General features: G+C 46.4%; 1 protein-coding gene across 1 annotated transcript; it reads left to right on the top strand.

Moving 5' to 3' along the window:
• Window positions 1-27,040, top strand: LOC309558639 (transformation/transcription domain-associated protein-like; the record flags this gene model as incomplete). The annotated part of the gene is made up of 6 exons (XM_082261706.1): window positions 1-70; window positions 13,256-13,405; window positions 13,874-13,923; window positions 24,216-24,326; window positions 26,738-26,842; window positions 26,957-27,040. The coding sequence occupies exons 2-6, from the start codon at window positions 13,306-13,308 to the stop codon at window positions 27,038-27,040; spliced, it is 450 nt and encodes a 149-aa protein (XP_082117832.1). The 5' UTR covers window positions 1-70; window positions 13,256-13,305.

The raw sequence follows: 27,040 nt of genomic DNA, 5'->3' as shown, positions 1-27,040 counted from the left end.
GAGCCGGGCCGGGTGCTGGTGAGTGGGAGGAGGCGGATGCTGGATCGGTGGCCGGGGACGGATTGCTGTGGTGAGGGGTCTCCTGTAGTGTAGATGGGTCGGGATATGGAGGATCGGGGAGGGATCGCCATGTGGTGTACATAGGGGGGCGGGGAGGCCGGGCAGTGCCGATTTTTTTAATTTGCCGAATAATTCAACCTTAGACGTCACTACGTACGAGCGGCTAGGAGACTTCCAATAGAACTTGCAATGCAATGCCTGGCCGCGAGAGTCCATGCCCGTGCACAGCGGCGAACACTGTGCACGAGAGTTGGATTTCTCAAACTCAACTGCGCGTGCGCCCGACAATTGGAGCCGCTGTACAGTACATAGTATAGATTGTAGTGTTAACCATGCTGCAGATTTTTTTGTAAATCCTTTATATATATATAAGCTCAAAATGTCGGGCGCAACATCTTGCCGAAAAATCCAACTATGTACAGTGGCTCCAAATGTCGCGCGCATATATATATATATATATATATATATATATATATATAGATAGATATAGAGAGAGAGAGATAACCATGCTGCAGATTTTTTTTGGGAGAATCCTTTATATATTTATATAAGCTCCAAAAGTCTGGGAAAACAGCTTGCAGAAAACTCTTTTTATATATATATAAAGGATTTACAAAAAAATCTGCAGCGTGGTTAACGCTAAAATCTATATATATATATATATATATATATATATATATATATATATATATATATATATATATATATATGTGTGTGTGTAGATATATACTGTGTGTGTATATATATATATATATATATATATATAGCTTTTTTTTTTGATCCTCCCGTTTATTTATTTTTATATCTATCTATAAAAATGGACGGATAAAAGAAAAAACCTAAATAAATAAATACCAGTGCCTGACACTTTGATCACTTTGATAATAAATAAATATATATATATATATATATATATATATATATATATATATATATATATATTAGTCCTCACATTTATTTATTTATTTATTTATATATATATTGATCAGAAGAACAGCCCTCGTTTGATATAGCTGGCTGAGAGGAGTGACAGCCCTTTCATGATGTGCCGGCATGATGGGGGACACAGGTGGCAGAACAACGGGGGACACAGGCTGCAGGACGACGGGGGACAAAGGCTACGAGATGGGGACACAGTCTGCATGGTGGCGGGGGACACAGGCTGCAGGACGACAGGGGACACAGGCTGCAGGATGACGGGGGACACAGGCGGAGTCAGGGGTGTACCAATGGAGGGGTGGGGCACAGTGGCGGCTGGTGCTCAAAATTTTTGGGGGGGCGCAAACAGAAAAATGTAATAGGCATTGCTTTGCGGCAAAAAACGCTGTAAAAAATTGTGTTACTTTGAGGTCGCAAAAGTGTGAAAGGGGCCTTCAGTAAATAAGGTATAGTGTGCCCCCTTTCAATGCAGAGAGACCAGCGTGCCCCCTTTCAATGCAGAGTGACCAGCGTGCCCCCTTTCAATGCAGAGTGACCAGTGTGCCCCCTTTCAATGCAGAGTGACCAGTGTGCCCCCTTTCAATGCACAGTGAGCTGCGTGCCCCCTTTCAATGCAGAGATCAGCGTACATGCCCCCAATGGAGAGACCAGCATACATGCCCCCTTCAATGCAGTGACCAGCATACCATTCCCCCAATGCAGAGATCAGCGTACATGCCCCCAATGCAGTGACCAGCATACATGCCCCCAATGCAGAGATCAGCGTGCGTGCCCACTTCAATGCAATGAACATTGTGCCATGCCCCCATCAATGCAGAGTTCAGCGTGCGTGCCCAACCCCCCCCCCCCAGGAGCAGTGCACTTACCTGGAGCACGGCGGCGACAGCTTCTCTTGTCTTCAGTCCCGGACTCCCGGCGGGCGGCTTCTTCTCACTCCGGCTGCATGTCTTCTCTGGCCCTCCCGCTCCCGCCTCCTCCTCGGCCAATGGCATGGGGTTTGCCGTTCGGCCAATCAGGAAGCCGGTATAAGACCTGCTTCCTGATTGGCCAGGAGGAGGATCGGTGTGACAATAGCAAATTTTCATTCGCTATTGTCACACAATGGGTGGGCTCTGGGCGCACTGCTCTGCGCCCCGGGATCACCCTATTAGAGCCTCTGGCTCTAATCAGGTGATTTAAAAAAAAAAAAAACATTAAGCTCCATGCGTCCGGCGCCCTGCATGCAGATTAGGGGGCCGGATGCATGGATGGGGGGGCCCTGTATACACCAGCCGCCACTGGTGGGGCAGGGTGGGTGCTTGCCGAGATCTCCAACCCACGTCACCTCTGGTCGGAGATCTCGGCAAGTTGCCTGTACTGTGCATGTGCGCCAACAAATGCCGTGCACAGAGAAGTCCTATGCAGTGCACAAAAGAGTTGGAGTTCTCGGCAGGACAATGTATGCTACTGCGGAAGTGTCCGCGGTTGGACTTTTCAGCAGGACAATATATGCTACTGTGCAGGCCCCCGCGGCTCCTGAAGCAAAAATTAAACACAACAGCTTGGAGAGCGGGATTTGAGCATCTGCAGTCCCTATTTTATTTTATTGTCTAATAAAAACCCGTGCACAGTACTATCCCCCAGAGTACTATTACAAATGTGAGCATCCACAGTCCACATTTTATTTTATTGGCAAATAAAAACCTGTACACAGTGCCATCCCCCACATTACTAGTACAAATGTGAGCGTACCTATGTGCTGTTTGAATGGGCAGAGTCGCAGGCAGGAGTTAGCTGAGCTAAGCCTGAAAGGGAATGCTGGGATTTATAGTTCCTCTCCATACAAAAAATGCCACAGGACTTAGCATAGCTGAGCTTGAAAGTACGTGCTGGGATTTATAGTTCCTCTCCATACAAGAAATACAAAGCTGGTTGCAGATGCAGTGCGACCTCTCAGAGATAGGCAGCATTGTGTGCTTTGGATCTGTAATAATATCAGCTCACACTGATGCCATTTTTATGTTTGAACTCTTTATTGGGTTTTTGTGCAAAAACAAAAGCAATGCGTGTAAATGTAAAGTAAAGCACAACAATAAATAGCAAAAAAAGCTTAATTTTCTAGGGGCCCAATCACACCTGTGCGATTTTAACCCTTTCGCAGCTTATATATGTAGCACTCTACAGGTAGATGCTAGGTAAATGTATAGTAGGCCTTGTCTGCCTAACAGCAGGGCCATGATTTCTTTTAGTCAGGGTGTCATGGTTTCCAGATGTGCCTGCTGAAGGGGAAGTCTCCCCACTGGCTCTTATGAGAGGCTTCTCATAGGGCAGTGGAGGAAGACAAATTAGGGGACACATCCCAGCTTGTAACTACCCCAGAAGGCAGATTGTGCCGGAAAGGATACTGGGAGTGGGTATAAGGTTGGGGGAAGTGCGTGACCCGGTGTCTTTGGCGGGAGCAGAGTCCCAGGAAGGAGAGTGCGGCTGTCTTTCCTCCTGTCAGAGGAAGAGGATGTCTCTGGGTGTCGCCTGAGAATCCAGAGATTGCTGAATTGAGCTGAGGGGGATCCGGTCTGCCGAGAACCAGTGGAGAGAGAGAGGGGTCCAGTCCCAGGAAAGCCTACACAGGTCCTGAGTACTGAGGATTGCCCCTGGGGGTCTGCCTGAAATCAGAGGGGACCACTCCGGAAGAGGTTCTGGGATCCAGTGCCAGCTAGCTGTAAAGGGGGTACCTAGGTTGAGGACCCTGAAGTTACAGAGGGGGGTACATAGTCAGTGAGCCCCGAAGAGTTCAAGGTTAAAGGGGGCACCTGCAATTGGGCCCTGAATTGTGCAGAGTGTCAGTTGAGAGTTGCAGCCATACTGGATTACACAACAGTTTACCTCAAGCCAGTGCAAGGCCGGAGGGAGTAGTCAGTGACTCTGCAGTGAAGACAGCGTCAGAAGCTCTTTATTCTACAGTCCTGGATTTACTAGACTCAAAGTCAGGGATCTAGCACTTATTCCAAGTTACAGTGTGTTACAAAGCATCAGTGAGCGTTGGCCAGCGTCGGCTGGCGTCAAGGCAGCGTTAACAGACATTTTCTGGATAAATTCCCAAGTTGTACTTAGTTGAGCCTAAAGGAGTGTCCTACTCATTCCCTTCTCCCATCCCCTTAAATAAAATAAAAACCACAAAACAAAGATGCTGGAGTTATCAATGTCTCAGTTCTCACACCCAGGGTCGCAGCTCACATGGGCTGGAGAGGTAACCGGTAACAATGGCAGACCCACATCAGGCCACAGGCCTTGAAAACCTGCTACATTCGCTCTCCACAGGTTCTCGGCACACCAGATCCCCCTCAGCTCAACATCGCATCAGTGAGTTTAGTAATGAGAATTTAATTGTTCTTTCTAAAATGTGTGTCTGTCCGGAATCAGACTGTTATGCTATTTATTGTTGTGCTTTACTGTACATTTACACGCATTGCTTTTGTTTTTGCACAAAAACCCAATAAAGAGTTCAAACATAAAAATGGCATCAGTGTGAGCACAGATCCAAAGCACACAATGCTGCCTATCTCTGAGAGGTCGCACTGCATCTGGAACCAGCTTTGTAAGTCCTGTGGCATTTTTTGTATGGAGAGGAACTATAAATCCCAGCATTCCCTTTCAGGCTTAGCTCAGCTAACTCCTGCCTGCGACTCTGCCCATTCAAACAGCACATAGGTACGCTCACATTTGTACTAGAAATGTGGGGGATGGCACTGTGTACAGGTTTTTATTTGCCAATAAAATAAAATGTGGACTGTGGATGCTCACATTTGTAATAGTACTCTGGGGGATAGTACTGTGCACGGGTTTTTATTAGACAATAAAATAAAATAGGGACTGCGGATGCTCAAATCCCGCTCTCCAAACTGTTGTTTAATTTTTGCTTCAGGAGCCGCGGGGGCCTGCACAGTAGCATATATTGTCCTGCTGAAAAGTCCAACCGCGGACACTTCCGCAGTAGCATACATTGTCCTGCCGAGAACTCCAACTCTTTTGTGCACTGCATAGGACTTATCTGTGCACGGCATTTGTTGACGCACATGCACAGTACAGGCAACTTGCCGAGATCTCTGACCAGAGGTGACGTGGGTTGGAGATCTCGGCAAGCACCCACCCTGCCCCACCAGTGGCGGCTGGTGTATACAGGGCCCCCCCATCCATGCATCCGGCCCCCTTATCTGCATGCAGGGCGCCGGACGCATGGAGCTTAATGGGTTTTTTTTTTTAAATCACCTGATTAGAGCCAGAGGCTCTAATAGGGTGGTGCAAAGGGTGGTCCCGGGGCGCAGAGCAGTGCGCCCAGAGCCCGCCCATTGTGTGACAATAGCGAATGAAAATTCGCTATTGTCACACCGATCCTCCTCCTGGCCAATCAGGAAGCAGGTCTTATACCGGCTTCCTGATTGGCCGCACGGCAAACTCCATGCCATTGGCCGAGGAGGAGGCGGGAGGGCCAGAGAAGACATGCAGCCGGAGTGAGAAGAAGCCGCCCGCCGGGAGTCCGGGACTGAAGACAAGAGAAGCCGTCGCCGCTGTGCTCCAGGTAAATGCACTGCTCTCGGGATTGGGGGCATGTATGCTGGTCACTGCATTGGGGGCATGTACGCTGATCTCTGCATTGGGGGAATGGTATGCTGGTCACTGCATTGAAGGGGGCATGTATGCTGGTCTCTCCATTGGGGGCATGTACGCTGATCTCTGCATTATAGGGGGCATGTACACTGGTCACTGCATTGAAAGGGGGCACGCAGCTCACTGTGCATTGAAAGGGGGCACGCTGGTCACTCTGCATTGAAAGGGGGCACGCTGGTCACTCTGCATTGAAAGGGGGCACGCTGGTCTCTCTGCATTGAAAGGGGGCACACTATACCTTAATTACTGAAGGCCCCTTTCACACTATTGTGACCTCAAAGTAACGCAATTTTTTACAGCGTTTTTTGCCGCAAAGCAATGCCTATTACATTTTTCTGTTTCCGCCCCCCCCCCCCCAAAAAAAAATTTGAGCACCAGCCGCCACTGTGCCCTACCCCTCCATTGGTACACCCCTGACTCCGCCTGTGTCCCCCGCCATCATGCAGACTGTGTCCCCATCTCGTAGCCTGTGTCCCCCGTCATCCTGCAGCCTGTGTCCCCCGTCGTCCTGCAGCCTGTGTCCCCCGCCACCATGCAGACTGTGTCCCCATCTCGTAGCCTTTGTCCCCCGTCATCTCGTAGCCTTTGTCCCCCGTCGTCTTGCAGCCTGTGTCCCCCGTTTTTCTGCCACCTGTGTCCCCCATCATGCCGACACATCATGAAAGGGCTGTCACTCCTCTCAGCCAGCTATATCAAACGAGGACTGTTTTTCTGATCAATATATATATATATATATATATATATATATATATATATATATATATATATATAAATGTGAGGACTAATATATATATTATCAAAGTGTCAGGCACTGGTATTTATTTATTTAGGTCTTTTCTTTTATCCGTCCATTTTTATAGATAGATATAAAAATAAATAAACGGGAGGATCAAAAAAAAAAAGCTATATATAGATTGTAGTGTTAACAATGCTGCAGATTTTTATGTAAATCCTTTATTTATTTATTTATTATATATATATATATATATATATATATATATATATATATATATAAGCTCAAAATGTTTTGGGGCGCAACATCTTGCCAAAAAATCCAATGTACAGTGGCTCCAAATGTCGGGCGCACATATATATAGAGAGAGAGACGCATGCAGTTTCCCCACTGCTCCTGTGTGAACTAGGGGTTGACCGATTTATCGGGGGCCGATATTCACTTTTTTTTTAATGATCAGTATCGGTGACAAACTTAGAAACATTACCGATTATTGCTTCAAGGGGTTGTACCAGGATGATGCCTGTTTTTTTAATTGACAGTCGGCTTTCTTGTATTAACAACCAATGCTGCTATGCAGCCGCTTGTTTTTTTTTTTATTGCAAGCAGCGGGAGAGGACGTCGTTCGAGCACATCCGCCGGCTGGCCAAAGACCTGAACAAAGCTGGAATCGGCCTTGATCGGGCCTTCAATGTAAAAACCCGGATGCGATGTCATGACGGATGTGATGTCATGACTTCCAGGTACTGAAGCCTTAAAGGCGCCAAAAAAAAAAAAAAAAATATATATATATATATTCAGTATTCAGCCAAACTTGACATTTTGAAAGCTTTTAAGCGCAGAGGAGGGTTTTGGGGTCCTACTGACCCCCCAGATCCCTCCATTAAGAGTACCTGTCACTGCCTATTACTGTCACAAGGAATGTTTACATTGTGACAGCAATAAAAGTGATAAAAAAATGAAAAGGACAGTGTAAAAATAAAAACTTTAAATTCATACAATATCGGCACCTGATAGCCTGAAAGGCAGCCAAAAAAAAAAAAAAAAAATCGGTATTGGCCCTGAAAAAAAATATTAGTCGACTCCTAGTGTGAACCTAGGCTTGTCATAGTGATTTCAGCCTGGGTTTACACGGGGGGGCCTAATGCATTTCAGACAGGAATTGCACAGCATTCCTGTTCAAATTGCATGCGATTCTTTGCAGTACGATTTGTGCCCATTCATTTTGTATGGACACAAATTGCACTGCAAAAGTATCGGCACTCGGTATCGGAGAGCATTTGGCTGAAAGTATCATCACTCAGTATCAGAAAGCACTTGGCTGAAAGTATCGGCACTCGGTATCGGAGAGCACTTGGCTGAAAGTATCATCACTCAGTATCGGAGAGCACTTGGCTGAAAGTATCGGCACTCGGTATCGGAGAGCACTTGGCTGAAAGTATCGGCACTCGGTATCGGAGAGCACTTGGCTGAAAGTATCGGTACTCGTACAATGGCCGATTTAAGGTATCGGTGCGTCCCTAGTGGTGCCTGCATTCGTTTTCTTCCCTCTGTTTTCACCTGGTGATCTGGCCAGTAACACACAATCCTGGATGAAGGAGCAAAGAAGGCACAGCAGACAGCAGCATTGTCATTCTGGTAGGGGAGTGGGGTGTTGTATGTACTAGCAGATTTAGATACACTAAACAAATTGAAGCCAAACAGCAGCTAATACTTTATAAGCAGTTACAGCAACAAATAAATACAATCTGATCATTGTAAGAACCCCTGTCAATGGTAAATGGTTTATCTAATCCCTCTAACTGCTACATCTGTAGGACAGCTTGGTATGTTAAAATTCAACAAGCTTAAAGCGGAGTTCCACCCTAAAATGTATCTTCGGTCCATCTTCTCGCTCCGGGTCACCTGAAACACAAATGGATAATCGCATTTTTTTTTTTTTTACTTACCTTGTTTTAGAAGATAATATACTCACCTTACTTCCTCTTCCTCCCTCGGCGGCCATGGCGATTCGTCACTTCCTGGCTTTGCAATGATTCCTGGGAGCTGAACGTCATCGCTCAATCGATGCTCCTGCACCGGCCCCAACGTCAGTTCCGGTGCAGGCACCATCATACCTTGCTAAACAGCTTCTGGGCATGCCCAGAAGCTGTGCAGGGATGACGCTGCGGCACCGGAAGTGACGGCGGGGCCGGTGCAGTGCATCGCGGGACCGAAGAGGACGCAGAAGAGGATCGCGCTGGCTTCAGCTGCCCACACCTGGGATGGCAGCGCTGGACAATACATTTTCGAGGTAAGTATTTCTTCTTGCAGGTAAGGGCAACCCGGGACAGATCAGAGGCTATCCATTGTGGAATGCACTAGCCCTGACTGTCCCGGGGGTATTTTTATGTATTTTTTTTTTCTTAGGTGGAACTCCGCTTTAATGATTGGATCACAAGGTGAAAATATAAAAAAAAGGAATGCAGCCACCACATGCAATAATTGGTAAGTTGCATTAAAATAAATATTTACTTCTGTGTTTAATACCGCTTTAACTGGGCCGCCCCTACTGAAGAAGCCAACGTGTGATGCAACGCGTATTAGGGGCGGAGCCTTGTATCTGACGTACTTCGCGGCCATCCGTGTTTTGGATATCCTGCCTGTCCATGTGCTTTGTATGTAAGTGAGATTGTACCTTGCTTTTCTAATACATTTTAAAACGGAGAGCACTAGAATCTGTCTTCTATCCTCCCTATGATTTATACCGAGAATTATCAGAATGTGAGGATCGACATCTCTTGGATTTATTTACGTCTATCGATATCAGGATTGTCTTTTATCCCCAGAGGGGAGCTGCTGGTTCTGACCTTCTGGTTACACGGGTCAGAACGGGAGGGGAGCGGCCTTCCTTTTATGGTGGAGGGGAGCACAAGCGCTGTATTTGGGAAGAAGTTTACCAGAACTTTTATTATTGCACTTTTTGTTATATTGCAGACAATTTTGGAACAGTCATTATAGACTTTTGCTTGGTCACATATCCAACGTACTATTGAGTGTTACATATAACCTCTTATTACTTTTTGCACATATATATTATTATGTATGTGGCGCAGCACTGTTATTAGTTGTTGTGTTATTTTACGCAGAGTAAGCGTTTTGGAGTGATTGCAGCCTTGTTTAGTATTTTGGTTTATGGTGGGGTTGCACTGATTTTTCACATTTTTATTGTACTGCTTTGAATATGTCTAGAAAAAAATAAATAAAAAATGTCTAGTTTTAATGCATAACTTTCACTTTCCTTTTCCCAGCATTGGATTGTGTTTTATGCACGGTATGTAGAAATGCAATCTGCGGTACTTTTCTTAGCACACTGCAATGGTGTGAACTTGTCTTAACCGGTTCCCAACTGCCCGCCGCCAATTTACTGCGGTAGTGCGGCTCTCCTGCGCAAACCGACGTAGACCTACGTCGGTCGTGTGCCTGCAGCTAGGGGGCGAGCACGCGCCGCTGGTGGCGCACTCTCACTTGGCAGTGGGGACGACGATGCATGGGGCAGGCGGCTCCGATTGCTGCCTGATACCCGCTCCCTGCTGAGAGAGAACGGTCAGCTGTTGTAAACACAGCTGACCATTCTCCTCTCTGGAATGATCACAGAGCCCATGTGATCCTTCTATATAGGATCACAGGTCTATGTGATCGTTTCACAAGCCACTCCCCTAGGCTCACATTTAACCCATTGATCACCCAGTGTTAACCTCTTCCCTGCCAGTGTCATTATTACAGTAACAGTGCACTGACTACTGTAGGAATGTCACTGGTCCCCCCCAAAAGTGTCAAATGTCAGTTAGCGGTCCAATCTGTCCGCTGCAATGTCGCAGTCCTGCTAAAAAAAACGCATATCGCCACCATTACTAGTAAAACAATAAAAATGGCATAAATCTTTCCAGTAGTTAGTAGACGCAATAACTTTTGCGCAAACCAAGCAAAATATGCTTATCGCTATTTTTTTTTTTTTTTTAAATATGTAGCAGAAAACAAATTGGCCTAAAATGTTAAAAAATGTTGATTTTTTTTGAGAATGTTGTATAGCCAAAAAAAAAAAATATATATATATATATATATATATATATATATATATATATATATATATATATATATATATATATATATATATATATATATATATATATATATATATAATATACATTTTTTTTTTTCAGAATTGTCGCCCTTCTTATATTTTTGTTTATAGCCTAAAAAAAATCAAAATCGCAGAGGTGATCAAATACCACCAAAAGAAAAGCTCTATTTGTGGGAAATAAAGGACATCCATTTTATTTGGGTACAGCGTCGCACGACAGTGTAATTGTCAGTAAAAGTAAAGCAGTGCCGAATCGCAATATAGGGCCTGGTCATTAAGGGGGAAAATTATCCAGAAGTGGTTAAGAATGCACTGAAATGAATAATCGGAGTGCATGTGGTGTGAACGGCCCTGATATTTACCAGAACTATGTCAGAGGGCACACCTGAACAATCTGTTCACTGTATCCAATTTGGCAGGCTCTTCCACTACATGGTTGTATAGTGCAGCCTTTTTTAACCAGGGTGCCTTCTGGGATCTTCAGGGGTGCCTTGACAAAATGCCTAAAATTTGCCCCAAATTGTCCAAAAACTGTCAACAAAGTGGGTGGAGGAGGTCTGCCTTCTTTGTTAACCAAAGATACAAGCTTTTATTGTGCAGCACTAGAACCTTGGGCACTGTGTGGGCCAGATGCCAGTGTAAGAACCAATAACATCATAGGTTAAGGTGGGTGTCAGGTGCCTGAGGACACTCTAGTTTGCCCCCTCCTCTGCTCCTCTTCATCAGCACTCTGGTCAGTTAGCTAAGCGAGGGAGAGAACCTGAGAGAAGAGAAACACTAAATACTAGTCAGTACCAGTGTGCAAAGATGTATTTGCTTTTTAAAAAAATCACCTAAGTGCCGGTTCACATTTGTGCGATGCGGGAACGCTGCGAATATGCAGTGTGATCCCGCATTGCATCCGCACCTCTGGCAGTTCACACCCTGAAGGGCCTGGTTTGGAACCTGTGGGGACCCCCCACACTGTTTTTTTCCCATTTTTGGCGTGGAGTTCCCCCTCAAGATTCTCACAGCGCAAGTCGGATCATCCTGATCCGACTTGCGGTGCGACTTCCATTCAAATCAATAGGCTCCCATAGGGAACCATTGATTTTGAATGGAAGAAAAAAAACTTATAACGTGGCTGAACGTAGGTTCATCACGTTCGGGCATGTTTGGTCACGTTCAGCCGCGTTTCTGCGTTTGAAACGCCGGGAAACACACGTTCGAAAGCAAATAATTGCATTCCAAAAAACGTCCCTGAACTCAACTGCCTGCAAATGACTGTAAACGACCCTGTGTACATGGACAGATAAGATAACATGTAGATGGGTTCAGGGGCTTCTGAAAAAAACGCCCAACTGCTCCTAAACGGCCATTTACAACGTCCCGTGTACATGAAGCCTTACAGAGTACTTTTTGTCGAAAATAATTTTTTTTATTTATTTTTTTTTCATATTGCACAATATATGGCACAGTATCACTTTTATTCAAACACATTGGATTTAATGCACTAGCACTTTTTTGGTATTCACAAATATTAATTGTCAGAATACCAGGTGATAATTCTGACGCTTAGGAGAGTTATATTGCATTTGTACTATAGGTTTGGATTTAATAGTTATATTTTTATTTATTTATCTTGCACCCCATACACAGATAGAGCCCCACTGATCGCATTGCATCATTCTGTCTCAGTATTGTGGAACCAATAGATATTGCGCAGATTTTTCATATTTTGTTCATTCATTTCAAAAGCTGTGTACTAACGATCAGGTTATCGTACGATCGCTTTGTAAACAGTATTTCTCCTATATTTTTCTGATCATTTGTATGGGCCAGTTCATCTTGCTAAGGCTGGCCATACTTGGGTCGAATCCTCGAATAATTTTCTTTCGAAAATCGTAACTAGACATTTTAGTTCAAATTTCGCACCAGCAACAGCTGATTTTGTGCGGCCATCGAATTTGAGTAATTGGGCATGTTGGAAATTTTTTGAAAAACAAATTTCTTATTAATGCTGAAAGTTGTGCGAGAAATAGAATCGAATAATAATCGCGCATGAGCTGTGACCTGGAAAGAAAAGATGATTCCAAGCCACCACAAAATGTATTTTCTGTAGCAACATGCGGTAAAATTGAAAGCTTGGTTGGTCGAAGTTTGAAATCAATGGTGGCACCATCGAAATACAAAACGCACCAAATTTCTGATTTTGGAAAAGAAATTGATTTGGAATTTGACCCATGTTGGCCTGTATAAGGCCCCTTTCACACATACGGTCCGTTCAGTCACGTCAAAATGTATCAGTTTTCCGTCCGTTTTCCGTCCGTTGTCGTGTTTTCCGTCCGTTGTCATCTGTTTTTCATCCATTGTCATCCATTTTTCGTCCGATCCGTTTTTTGAAAAATGATTAAAAATAGGGCATTCATCCGTTCAAAAAAAACGGACATTGCCGGAAGCGGATGAAAACGGATTTTAACGGATGATCATCCGTTGTCATCCGTTTTTACATAGAGATGCATTGATCCGTCAACGGATGGATGAAAAACGGACAAACGGACAGCATGTGTGAAAGGGGCCTAAAATTCTTTGGCTTGATGCCCCCAGCTGAGAGAACTTTTCTCAAGCAAAGTTTAGCATTGGAGTGTTGAACAGCTTTTTGCATTTTTCTGATTATAAAGCCAGAGATGTGTATTTAAATCATGATATGTTTGTAGAATCACATGGATGGATATGTGTTAATGTGGGATCTAATCACCATTTTTTTTTTTTCACAGGTGGAATGAAATATCTACGCTCACCTAAGTGATATTAACAAAAGCTGAAAATGGCATTCGTACCTCCAACGGGGCCCACAGTGGTGGACCAGACCACCCTAATGAAGAAATACCTCCAGTTTGTGGCTGCTCTGACAGATGTCAACACTCGTACGTATCTTGAATATGTCATAGTGTACATTTGTAGAGTCGGGATTGTATGAACCCAACATGAAGATCAAGCGTTCAAATAGGGCAACTGAATGAGCACATCTGATGGTTTTTATTATTGGCTTTCTGAACTATACAGGACATGACCAAATTCCAACAAACAAAATGCTTTCAGCTGTATCAAGGTTATTGTTCTTAGGAGACAACTTGTGTAGGACCATTACCTGTTTCAGGAGTCAACTAGCTAGAATCCATAAACATTTGAAGCCAAATCTGAATTGTATTTGATGTGTAGATTTAAACGCTGTATATTTCAGCTAGAGACAGCATGACTTTCAAGCTACAAAGTGTCAGCGCTAGCTATGCATGAAAGTCAGTCATGTTTGGTGTTGTAATGGAGCGATTTGTCCTTTTTACTGCACACTTTTCTTGTTTTATTAATATTTTGTTGTTTTTTGTATATATCAGCTGATGAAACAAAGTTGAAAATGATGCAGGAAGTCAATGAAAACTTTGAGGTATGTATTCGTCTCCTGGTGTAACTGGGGCACTGGCTGGCATGCTGTCTTTGCATTATGTGCTCTGTCAATCGATTACTGTATGTATGCCCATTTATTGCACTGTTTATGCATATGCAGTATAAGAAGTTTTCAAAAACGTTGATCAAAATGTTAGTTTTGAGCCCGAAACTTGTCTGTTAGGTTTCCTCAGAAGAGCCTGACATATACTTAGACTGTGTTAGAGAGCAGTTCTGCACACAGCCTCAGCCCATTACATACCCGGGGGCCATGTACAGTAGAGCATCTCTGGAACACAGCCTCAGCCCATTATATACCCTGGGGCCATGTACAGTAGAGCATCTCTGGAACACAGCCTCAGCCCATTATATACCCTGGGGCCATGTACAGTAGAGCATCTCTGGAACACAGCCTCAGCCCATTATATACCCTGGGGCCATGTACAGTAGAGCATCTCTGGAACACAGCCTCAGCCCATTGCATACCCGGGGGCCATGTACAGTAGAGCATTTCTGGAACACAGCCTCAGTCCATTACATACCCTGGGGCCATGTACAGTAGAGCATCTCTGGAACACAGCCTCAGCCCATTACATACCCGGGGGCCATGTACAGTAGAGCATTTCTGGAACACAGCCTCAGTCCATTACATACCCTGGGGCCATGTACAGTAGAGCATCTCTGTAACACAGCCTCAGCCCATTGCATACCCTGAGGCCATGCACAGTAGAGCATCTCTGGAACACAGCCTCAGCCCATTACATACCCTGGGGCCATGTACAGTAGAGCATTTCTGGAACACAGCCTCAGCCCATTACATACCCGGGGGCCATGTACAGTAGAGTATTTCTGGAACACAGCCTCAGTCCATTACATACCCTGGGGCCATGTACAGTAGAGCATCTCTGTAACACAGCCTCAGCCCATTGCATACCCTGAGGCCATGCACAGTAGAGCATCTCTGGAACACAGCCTCAGCCCATTACATACCCTGGGGCCATGTACAGTAGAGCATTTCTGGAACACAGCCTCAGTCCATTACATACCCTGGGGCCATGTACAGTAGAGCATCTCTGGAACACAGCCTCAGCCCATTGCATACCCGGGGGCCATGTACAGTAGAGCATTTCTGGAACACAGCCTCAGTCCATTACATACCCTGGGGCCATGTATAATAGAGCATCTCTGGAACACAGCCTCAGCCCTTTACATACCCTGGGGCCATGGACAGTAGAGCATCTCTGTAACACAGCCTCAGCCCATTACATACCCTGGGGCCATGCACAGTAGAGCATCTCTGGAACACAGCCTCAGCCCATTACATACCCGGGGCCATGTACAGTAGAGCATCTCTGGAACACAGCCTCAGCCCATTGCATACCCTGAGGCCATGCACAGTAGAGCATCTCTGGAACACAGCCTCAGCCCATTACATACCCGGGGCCATGTACAGCAGAGCATCTCTGGAACACAGCCTCAGCCCATTACATATACTTAGGCCATGTACAGTAGAGCATCTCTGGAACACAGCCTCAGCCCATTATATACCCTGGGGCCATGTACAGTAGAGCATTTCTGGAACACAGCCTCAGCCCATTACATACCCTGGGGCCATGTACAGTAGAGCATCTCTGGAACACAGCCTCAGCCCATTACATACCCGGGGGCCATGCACAGTAGAGCATCTCTGGAACACAGCCTCAGCCCATTGCATACCCTGGGGCCATGCACAGTAGAGCATCTCTGGAACACAGCCTCAGCCCATTGCATACCCTGAGGCCATGCACAGTAGAGCATCTCTGGAACACAGCCTCAGCCCATTACATACCCGGGGGCCATGTACAGTAGAGCATTTCTGGAACAGCCTCAGCCCATTACATACCCTTGGGCCATGTACAGTAGATCATCTCTGGCACACAGCCTCAGCCCATTACATACCCTGGGGCCATGCACAATAGAGCATTTCTGGAACAGTCTCAGCCCATTACATACCCTGGGGCAATGTACAGTAGAGCATCTCTGGAACACAGCCTCAGTCCATTACATACCCTGGGGCCATGTACAGTAGAGCATTTCTGGAACAGCCTCAGCCCATTACATACCCTGGGGCCAAGTACAGTAGAGCATCTCTGGAACACAGCCTCAGCCCATTACATACCCTGGGGCCATGTACAGTAGAGCATTTCTGGAACACAGCCTCAGCCCATTACATACCCTCAGGCCATGTACAGTAGAGCATTTCTGGAACAGCCTCAGCCCATTACATACCCTGGGGCCATGTACAGTAGAGCATCTCTGGCACACAGCCTCAGCCCATTACATACCCTGGGGCCATGCACAGTAGAGCATTTCTGGAACAGCCTCAGCCCATTACATACCCTGGGGCCATGTACAGTAGAGCATCTCTGGAACACAGCCTCAGTCCATTACATACCCTGGGGCCATGTACAGTAGAGCATTTCTGGAACACAGCCTCAGCCCATTACATACCCTGGGGCCATGTACAGTAGAGCATCTCTGGAACACAGCCTCCGTCCATTACATACCTGGGGGCCATGTACAGTAGAGCATCTCTGGAACACAGCCTCAGCCCATTACATACCTTGGGGCCATGTACAGTAGAGCATCTCTGGAACACAGCCTCAGCCCATTACATACCCCGGGGCCATGTACAGTAGAGCATTTCTGGAACACAGCCTCAGCCCATTCCATACCCTCAGGCCATGTACAGTAGAGCATTTCTGGAACAGCCTCAGCCCATTACATACCCTGGGGCCATGTACAGTAGAGCATCTCTGGAACACAGCCTCAGCCCATTACATACCCTGGGGCCATGTACAGTAGAGCATTTCTGGAACACAGCCTCAGCCCATTACATACCCTGGGGCCATGTACAGTAGAGCATCTCTGGTACACAGCCTCAGCACTGTTAGTTACATGCATTGAGACTGTTAGCTGCTCATCACATGCTAATCACAGATTCAAGGCTGTTTAACTTATGGTGTCACTGTTCAGGAGTAGTTTCCCTGAAACCTGTCATTTTACCCATGTCATGAGGATGTGTGTAGGAGAATGGCTCCTAATCGTAGCCTGATAACTATTTGTTTGCATATACTGAGGATGTGTCTGGGAGCTGTTCTGCAAACAGCTTCATCATTATCTATTACATGTGATGTAGAGGCTGGGTGAAGGAGCAGCAGAGGCCACCTGGAAAGCTAAGAATCCAGGCAGTATAAAGTGGTTGTAAACCTGTACATATACAGTAAAGTTACTGGCCCCAGGTGATACACGGAGATGAAACAAATCTTCCTACATAAGTTGTACCTGTTTATCTGCTTTCTTCTCCTCTCTACATCTGTTCAAAGTGCAGATTTTACAAAGCTTGTGTGAGCTGTCAAACAAAATAGGGTGGAAAGCTGAAATTACGCTGTAGAGTTCTAAAAACTTATTGGAGGGAAGGGACACCCCCCCCCCCCTCCTCCACACATCACACCAGAACTGAGCTGAGGCTGTCAATCGACTGGGGGTCCCTCCCCTGTCACCATTTTTCTCCTGGTGTCAGGAAAACCAGGAAAACTTGTCAGAAGTGACTCCTACAGACAGCAGAGACAAGTACACACTTTAGAGGAACATGCTATGTTCATATTTCATATCTGAGGTTTACAACCACTTTAATTAAAAAAAACAAATTAATATTAAACTGTTGTAAAAATGTCTAGTCTGATGACCGAATTTCTTTAGATTTTCACTTATAAAGCCTTTTCATTAAATGGTTCCATCCTTTCATTGTGTGGTGCTGTTATTGGAATTTGCCTTTTCTAGACTAAAACAAGTGCTCCCGCACTATTCTTTTCTGATGTAGGTACTTTGGATTTTCTCATTAATAAGAGGAAGTTGATAGGTACCACGTGCTTAGTGTTTTATAGGATAGGGTGGCCCCCTGCATCCCCTTGTTGCTGACCTTTCCTATGAGAAAATTTGTTCATTTTCTATCAGTCTTATTGACTCTTGGGTTTCAGTGCTGAGTTTCTGACCTGGAACAAGTTCAAAATTGTTCTGACATCCATTTACAGTATGCTTGTTCTGGGTTAGTGACTCAAGTAATGAATCCAGACACCGCTAAATCAACTCAAGAGAAGGCAACATTGGTAGTCCCTATACTTTTCTAATGACGGAGCCCCTTTAAGGTACTAGAGGTTGTGATTATGGATTGCTTAATAAAGTAAACCTTTGGCAAGGCTATGCATACTAAAGTTTTAGTGTTTGTTAACTTAAAAAAAAATTGGATCATGTTCCCTTAAAGCATGTTATACAGCACAGTGCTTGTGCTGTGTCATTTGGCCCCCTGTAACACCTGAAATACCTGGCTGATCCTGCCTGGCTATACCCTCCCTTCTGTAAACTGACCAAGGTTTATCATGGCTGCTGAGCCATGACACCGTGGTCAGTTTACATGCTTCCGTCATTCACAGCCTGGCTCCCCTCTGTGCTCCTGTGTCCTCATCCCCCTCTCCCTCCCTGCCTGTCAGCTCATACCAGCGCCGCCCCCCCCCCCCTTCCTGCTGGTATAACTTGTTGTTACTACAATCCCCTCTGTTATAATAAATGCTGTGCCCCACTGTATGTGTTTTCTAAAAATCTGCCGATAAGTACCTTATTTTTTTGTGCCACTCCGCGGTCACGTGACCGGCCGTCTCTTTCCTTCTCTCCTCTTCCCAGCTGACGTCAGTAGGGGATTCTTTGCTGTCAGACCTGGAGAGAAGAGAGACGGCCGGTCACGTAACCGTCGATTGGCGCTATAAAATAAGGTTTCTCTTACGTCCTCTGACAGTCGCCGCCACCTCTAAGTCATCACTGTTGAGTATTGACTTCCTATCCGCAGGAATAACTAGGCATATAGACTTAGTCCAAAGACAAAAGGCATTCGCATATACACACCCATGGGGGCTGTCCCATCTGGTCAATACCCCCCCCTGCATCACCACTCCCAATTCAGTTTTAATCTGCCTAGCGTCAGGAATAGTCAGGCTTACCTTGTGCTGGGGCTTCAGTCTCAGCCTTCCTAATCTTTTATTTGATTTTCTTTAAAAATGTCAGTTTTTTCTCTTACTTTACTAGCTGTTTATTTTGTCAGCTTCTAGTGTTGGTCTTCTCTTCGGATGAAGATGGATCATGCGGTGCTGGGATTCGGACTGACCGCCCTGGTTCTCCAGAGCAGAAGGGTCAGATGGACCCCCAGCCCGCCATCGAGCGTTCAGCTATGGTTCGCCCTGGCATTACGAACGAACCCATCCCTGTTCACTACAGGGATGCAGCCGGGAGGTGGCTACCTCACAGGACTCGTCTGCGGTGCTGCAGCGTCATGTCCCTGGCTCACGGCACTCCCTGTCAGATGAGGACAGAGGCTTTCCGTGCTTAGAGGCTCCCCACGCCATCTGGTACAGGTAAGTACTTCTGTGTGGGGCCTCTGTCTGGGGTGGCAGTCTGTGTTGCTGTGTGTTCCCCATGTCTGTGCCTGTGTGACTTCCTGTGCGATCCCTGTGGGGATCGCTTGTGCAGATACTGTATGTGCCCGGGGGTCCCTGTCCCTGTGTTGGGGGTGCAGACGTTTCTGGTTATGCGGCGACCGCAGCGGCTGATTTTCGCGCGGTCCGCCATCTTTACTATGAGCTAACATGTGTAGCTCCTCTGGGGCGATCCTGCATGTTATTTTGGCGCCATTCGCTGCCATTTTGTGGGCGGTGGAACGATCGGTCCGGCCGCATGTCGGCGGCCATTTTGGCGTAGCCTCCAATGCATCCCTATGGGGCAGCCATTTTTCCAGGGTCTGGCATATAGTCCAGCCTTCTCCAGCAGCACTTCCTTTCCATCAGCAGCAGGACATCGGTAGCAACGCTCTGCTAGCTCTGCAGGTTATCACTCTCAATTTCCCTCTGTGCTATCGCTTCTAGCTCAGTTTCTTTTCTCCTTTGGTGGTCTTTTATCACTGTTGCAGTAGCGGTGGGCTGCGCACACCGCAGCGTTTCTTAAAGGGGACAGTGCTTTGTATTGCACTGTAGTTTGTTCTGATAACTTGAGCAATGGATTCTCAGGAAAGCAAGTTTCCTCCAGCTTTAGTGGGGGGCCCCAGTTCTCCTGTGGCCCCGCTGTGACCCGATCTGGCTGCTGTGGTGGCGACTTTAGTGGCAAATACGGGAATGCTGATGTCTGAACGCGCTGCGAGAAAGAGGCCCAGGTTGTCTCTCTCTCTTCTGATCAGATGGGGATATGGCTGCTGCTGCGAGCGTGCCCTTTTCAGGGTCCCGCTCATCCTTGGACCCCCCGGGGTCTGAGGGGGAGGCTGAGATGGAGGGGGTTGATACCTCCTCCCCGGGGTCGCCTGAAGAACGGGCGACCATGGATGAGTTGATTGTGTCTGTAAAGGACACCTTACATTTAGAGGATGAGCCCTGTCCTCCGGGCGTTGTGTCCTCATTTGGGACGCACAGGACCCGCAAGTCTGCGCAGGTTTTCCCCTCCCCAGCGGAATTCCATTACACTGTGTTAATGATATGTGGCGCACGTTGAAACCTCCATTCCTGGTACCTGGTCAGTTCAAATTGCTTTATCCTTTTGCGCCGGCTACGGAATCACGATGGTGTGTGCCTCCACAGGTAGATAACACTGTGGCCGTGTTGAACAAGGCTACCTTGGTTCCTACTGAGGAGGATACCCCGGTTTTCCGGGATCCCACGGACCGGCGGTTGGAGTCTCTAGCTCGCCATTCCTATACGGTGGCGGGTTCGTTGCTCAAACCCGTTTTCACGTCCGTTCTGGTGGCTTAGGCGGTGGCTGATTGGACTAAGATGCTTAGGAGCAATCTCATGTCTGATGGTGTTCCACCTGCCCGGCTGGAAATGGTGGATCAGATCCACCAAGGAGTCATGTACTTGTGTGATGCAGCCTTGAATGAGGCCCCCTTGGTGGCTCGCCTCTCTAGTGTCGCGGTGCTTAACCGGCGACTGATATGGCTGAAGAGCTGGTCGGCCGACCAGTCCTCAAGGAAAACTGTTGCTGATTTTCCCTATGCTGGCTCTCGCCTTTTTGGCAAGGCGTTGGACACCCTGGTGAAAGGCATCACGGGGGGCAAGAGCGCTATACTGCCCAAGAACCCGAAGAACAAGTCTTTTCGAGGCAAGCGGGGTTCTGCGCCTAGATCCAATCAGGGGTCTTTTCGTGCCTTTCGGAACCAATCCAAGGGCAAGCCCTTCAAGGCCCAGGGTAGCCAGAAGAAGCCCTGGGCGGGTAAGCAGAAGTCCGGCAATGCCGGCTCGGCGGGTCAATCCGCCTCTGCCTGAAGGGGCGCCCTCACCCATTTCAGGAGTGGGGGGTTGTTTGCGCGGTTTCCTCCACCCTTGGCTGCTCCAGATATGAGACAGGTGGGTTCAGGAAATCGTTCGATCGGGTTACTGGATCGAATTCCTTTCCCGGCCGGCGGACAGATTCTTTCCCTCCAATCTTCCTCTGCTTCCGGGGCGTCTGCAGGACTTGCATCAAGCGGTGCAGCACCTGCTTGCTCAGGGAGTGATTGTCCCGGTGCCTCATCGGGACAGGTTTCGGGGATTTTATTGGAATCTGTTCGCTGTGCCCAGGAAGGAGGGCAAAGTGCGTCCTATTCTGGACCTGAAAGCGCTGCACTACTTCGTGCATGTTCGGAAGTTTCAGTTGGAGTCTAGGTTCGGTGGTGGCCTCCTTGAGTCCAGGAAAATTCCTGGCTTCGATAGATCTGAAGGATGCGTACCTGCACATCCCCGTTTTCGAGGGTCATCAGCGGTACCTTCGGTTTGCTATCGCAGAGGACCACTACCAGTTTGTGGCGTTACCTTTCGGTCTCGCTTCGGCACCAAGGGTGTTTACCAAAGTGTTGGCGCCAGTTCTGGGCCTGCTGAGGGCCCAGGGCATTGCGGTCCTGGGTTACCTGGACGATCTGCTTCTGAGATCACGTGCCAGCCAGGACCTTGTGCGCGATTTGTCCATCACGGTACAGACGCTCCAGGAGTTCGGATGGACAATCAACGTTCAAAAATCGGCGTTGTCTCCATCGTTTCGCCTTCCCTACCTGGGAATGGTTCTGGACTCTGCTCAGGCAAAGGTGTTCTTGCCGGAGGACAAGCTCAGGTCCCTCAGGGACAACCCATCCTCGTCACTCAGGACCTGTATGCGGGGCCTGGGGTTGATGGTTTCGGCCTTCGAGGCAATACCCTTTGCTCAGTTCCACACGCGGGCTCTCGGAGATCCTGGCCAGGTGGAACGGACTGCCTCAGTCCTTGGATCTGGATGTCTCCTTGAGTCATCAGACCAGATTGGCTCGTCTGTGGTGGCTCCAGTCCCCGTCGGTGGCGGAAGGCAAGTCCTTCCGTCCGTTGGTGTGGACGGTGGCTACCACGGACGCCAGCCTATCGGGCTGGGGTGGAGTCCTGGGCAACCTGTCTGCCCAGGGCACTTGGTCAGAGGAGGAGTCCTCCCTCCGATAAATGTGCTGGAGTTACGAGCGATCAAACTCTGTCTCTTCCAGTGGTCAGACCGTCTCCGGGGCCTGCCTGTCCGCGTACAGACGGACAATGCTACCACGGTGGCTTGCATCACCAGGGGGGCACCAGGAGTGCTCGAGCGGCCCGGGAGGTGACCGACATTCTATCTTATGGGACTTGAACTTGGTTCTGTCCGTGTTACAGCATGCTCCCTTTGAGAACATCCGGGAGATATCGTTGCCTCTGCTGTCGAAAAAGGTTGCTTTTCTGGTCGCGATCACTTCGGCTCGCAAAGTGTCGGAGCTGGCGGCGTTGTCTTGCCGCTCCCCTTACTTGCTAATTCACAAGGATAAGGTGGTTTTGCGACCACCCCCATCCTTCCTTCCCAAGGTGATCTCGGAGTTCCACCTTAATGAGGACATTGTCCTGCCTTCGCTTTGTACGAAGCCTAAGCATCCTAAGGAGATTGCCTTGCATTCCTTGGATGTTGTAAGGGCGATCAGGGTTTACCTGTCGTCTACGGAATCCTTTCGGAAGACGGATTCCCTATTTGTCCTTCCTGAGGGATCTCGGAAGGGCATGACTGCGTCTGCAGCAACTATTGCCAAATGGATCAGACAGACCATTGTGCAGGCTTATGCCTTGAAGGAATGGGTTCCGCCCTTCCCTGTTAAAGCGTACTCTACCAGGTCTTTGAGCGCGTCCTGGGCCTATTTGCATCGGGCCTCGGTGGCCCAGGTGTGCAAGGCTGCGACTTGGTCGTCGGTGCACACTTTTTCCAAATTCTACAGAGTAGATGTTCTGGCATCAGCTGATGCTTCTTTTGGCCGCAAAGTTCTCAGTGTGGCAGTGCCATGATGGACCCTTGAATTTTTTTCTGGGTCCCTGGCTGTTGGCATTTGCTTTCCTGGGCTGTTGCTCCTGTTGAGCATTGTTTTTTCTGTTGCCCAGTTGGTTCTCTTACAGTGCATGTAAGATTCCTTTCTCTGATGTGGGTACTGTGTTGCCTTTTCTACGGTTGCGTCTCCCACCCCTCATGTCTATACTGCTTTGGGACATCCCAACAGTGATGACTTAGAGGTGGCGGCGACTGTCGGAGGACGTAAGAGAAAACTGAATTTTTGTAAAATCTTACCTGTAAAATTCCTTTCTCTGAGTCCTCCGACAGTCGCCGCCCCCGCCCCTCTTTTGGGATTCTTATTACCTACTGCTATGCTACCAAACTGAGTTGGGAGTGGTGATGCAGGGGGGGTATTGACCAGATGGGACAGCCCCCATGGGTGTGTATATGCTAATGCCTTTTGTCTTTGGACTAAGTCTATATGCCTAGCTATTCCTGCGGATAGGAAGTCAATACCCAACAGTGATGACTGGCGGTGACTGTCAGAGGACTCTGAGAAAGGAATTTTACAGGTAAGATTTTACAAAAATTCCGTTATTTATCAGTGGATTTTTTAGAAAACACATACAGTGGGGCACAGCATTTATTATAACCGAGATGATTGTAGTAACAACAATAAGTGGGATAACCACTTTAAATGTTTTGAACAAGCAGTAAAAAATCCCCTCATCCACCACAGTTTCTACAAGCATTGGGGAAAAATGTGTTCTTTGTTTTGATCTTTAAAAAAGAAGAACTTCACAATAACAGCAGATAGATTACTGGTTTTACAGCTCTTTCACTTGTTAAGAAGATGTAATTGGATTTTACTGTCCGTAGTCTTGGCCTGTGTGCACTTTAAGGGGTTATGTTCTTATAGGCTTTTGTTTATTCCCCCCCCAGAATGTCACTACATCAGCCCAGTATTCCACCTTCCTGGAGCATATTATCCCACGCTTTCTAACCTTCCTACAACATGGGAAAGTCCAGTTCCTACAGGAGAAACCGGCACAGGTAATCCTTAGACTGAATGTGCTATTGCGTAATTGTCCAACTCGACTAATAGTGACTATGTTGCATCAGGCTACTCTTATATGTTTTATATTAAAGCCTATGTTCACACTGGATGTGGTACTATGTAGTGCAATTTTTATGCTGTTTGGAGTGCGATTTGTGCTTGACAGCTGCGATTTTAATGCAATTTTGATAGTTATGGAGTTTAAAAATTGCACCGCACTAAACAAGCTTTAGAATCGCAGCCGTCATAGAAAACAATGTTATTTCACTTGACATTCAAATCTATGCATTCTGGAATGCATCTGAACCACTTTAGATTTGCATAAATGTGAACCAGGGTTAAAGCTGAACCAAACCCACTGATTCACCAGTTTCTCATAACCATTTTCTTTAAGTAATGCCTGTGCTGATAACTGTCACAGTTGTCAAATGCATAATACTCTAACGCTGCCAATAGATGGATTAAAATTTTGGCCAGTTCAGCAGAGACCAGACGAATTTCGATCCATCTATGGCCATTTCTGCTCGACAGAAGTCAATATAATGAATGCTGAATGGGACTGTTGGTAAGCTTTTTTTTCCAACAGCCAGCTGCAGCCTCTGATCAGTGTATTCGGGCAGCGGGGGAGTTCCACTGTCAGAATCCAATGACGCAGCAGGAGGGGGATTCCTCCATCCACCTCATGTGTGCGACTAGGGGAACCCTATGATTGGCTGATTTGAAAATAAAAAATGAGGCATCTATGACTAGCCTTATGCCTCGTACACACGCATCGATTATTGGCCGGGAATTTTCGGCCAACGTCCGATTGGCCGATTTTCGGCTTGTTAGTATGATGCTTCCGACAACTGACTCCGACTTTTCGGCCGAAAAAAATCTGGTGTGCAGGCTATAACATTTTTGTTGGCCGTCAACACAACGGCCGATTTTCTGTCAGTCAGTACAGATTTCGGCAGACAAATCAGATGAGCAAGACTGGGCATGCTCAGAGAAGAAAAAACACACGGAAAGTAAACCAGCACATGACATCACTTCTGAAGTTGGTTTTTGTTGGCTGAGAAAATTCGTGTGCAGTCTAGGCACATTCCAACCAACAAAACACCACTCTGGACAAAAGTCGGACGATCGGTCGACCGATAATCGTTGCTTGTGTACGAGGCCTTAGACCTTAATACGTGTGTATTGTAAACTACACAGAGTGAAAGAATCTGATATTGTCCATTTCAACTAAATAGCAAAATGATGAGATTATCAGACTTGAGCCCAAAAGATGTGACTCTTGGTGTGTATGTGTGAGTGCGTGCGCGCAGTGAAAGTTGCTTATGTGTGAGCTGTGTGTTTGTTTTTTAATAAGAGTTCACAAAGGGTGCTGAAAGGTAAACTGATAAGATCTGATTGCTGTCCCTTTTGTAGGCCATTATAGGCTGACCTGGAATGCTATTTTGCTTCTTACATGAAACAATCATGTGGATGAAGTCAGAAATGCACTCTTATAGGCTACATCCCTCTAAAAGGTACATGGGAAAATGAAATAGTTCTGTCTGACCATACCACAGAGGAGTGGAGAGTCAGACAAGGGACTTTAAATGTGCCGTCATCCAAGAGTCAACAATTGTTAATAAGTATACATCTTTATTTTAAGACACAGAAAAAATAACATCTTTAAAACCACATAAATAAAGTCTGATAAATGCATTTCTGGACAAATTGAAAAGCTGTTGCAATATGTGATATATAATCTGCTTCTGTCCACAAAAGATAAGCACGCAGGATCAATGCGTTTCGCTATTAATGCTTCATCAGGATCCGTGCCAGCAACAAGGAACAAAGAACTGCACATATTGGAATAGATTAGAACACAATTAAAGTATAATAATTTTACAAAAAATTCCAACAAATGATTACTAATGAAAGCTTATGGAGAACATTCTTTTTCTTTCCCTCTCTCTTCAATGTTTTTTATAAGCTTTCATTTGTAATCATTTGTTGTAATTTTTTGTTAAAATATTAAACTTTAATTGTGTTCTAATCTTTTCCAATTTTAATCTGTGCAGCTTCTTTGTTGCTGGCACGGATCCTCATGAAGCGTTAATAACAAAACGCGTTGATCCTGCCCTATTATCTTTTGTGGACAAAAGCTGATTATCACATACTGCAACATTTTCAGTTTGTCCAGAAATGCATATATTAGACTTCATTTCTGTGGTTTTTAATATGTTGTTTGTTTATTATGTCTTAAAATAAAGATGTGTACTTTTTAACAATTGTTGACTCTTGGATGACGGCACATTTAAAGTTCCTTTTCTCTTTCTCCACTCCTCAGTGATGCGGTTAGTGAGAACTATTTCATTTTCTTATGTTTCTTCTAACTATGTTGTATTCATTTTATATTTTTGTTTTGTTACAGCAATTGCGTAAGTTAGTTCTAGAAATAATCCACCGGATCCCCACTAACGAACACCTCCGCCCTCACATCAAAAATATTCTGTCTGTCATATTTCGTTTCCTCGAGGTAAGGTCATAGAAATGGTATTTCTTTTTTAGGAATATGTGTGTCTTTTTAGTTAAATAGCTATTATGTTGTACTTTACTCAGTGCCAGTAGTCCTAATTTGAATTCTATGCAGCTCATGCTTTTAATGAAGTGTCTAGAACGGTGTCCAAGAGGAAGCACACTGAGGCTGGCCATAGATGGTTTGAATTTTGGCTGA

The sequence above is a fragment of the Pelophylax lessonae genome, assembly GCF_965119305.1.
Source record: "Pelophylax lessonae genome assembly, chromosome: 6".
NCBI lineage: Eukaryota > Metazoa > Chordata > Amphibia > Anura > Ranidae > Pelophylax > Pelophylax lessonae.
This window is presented reverse-complemented; position numbering and strand designations above follow the sequence as displayed.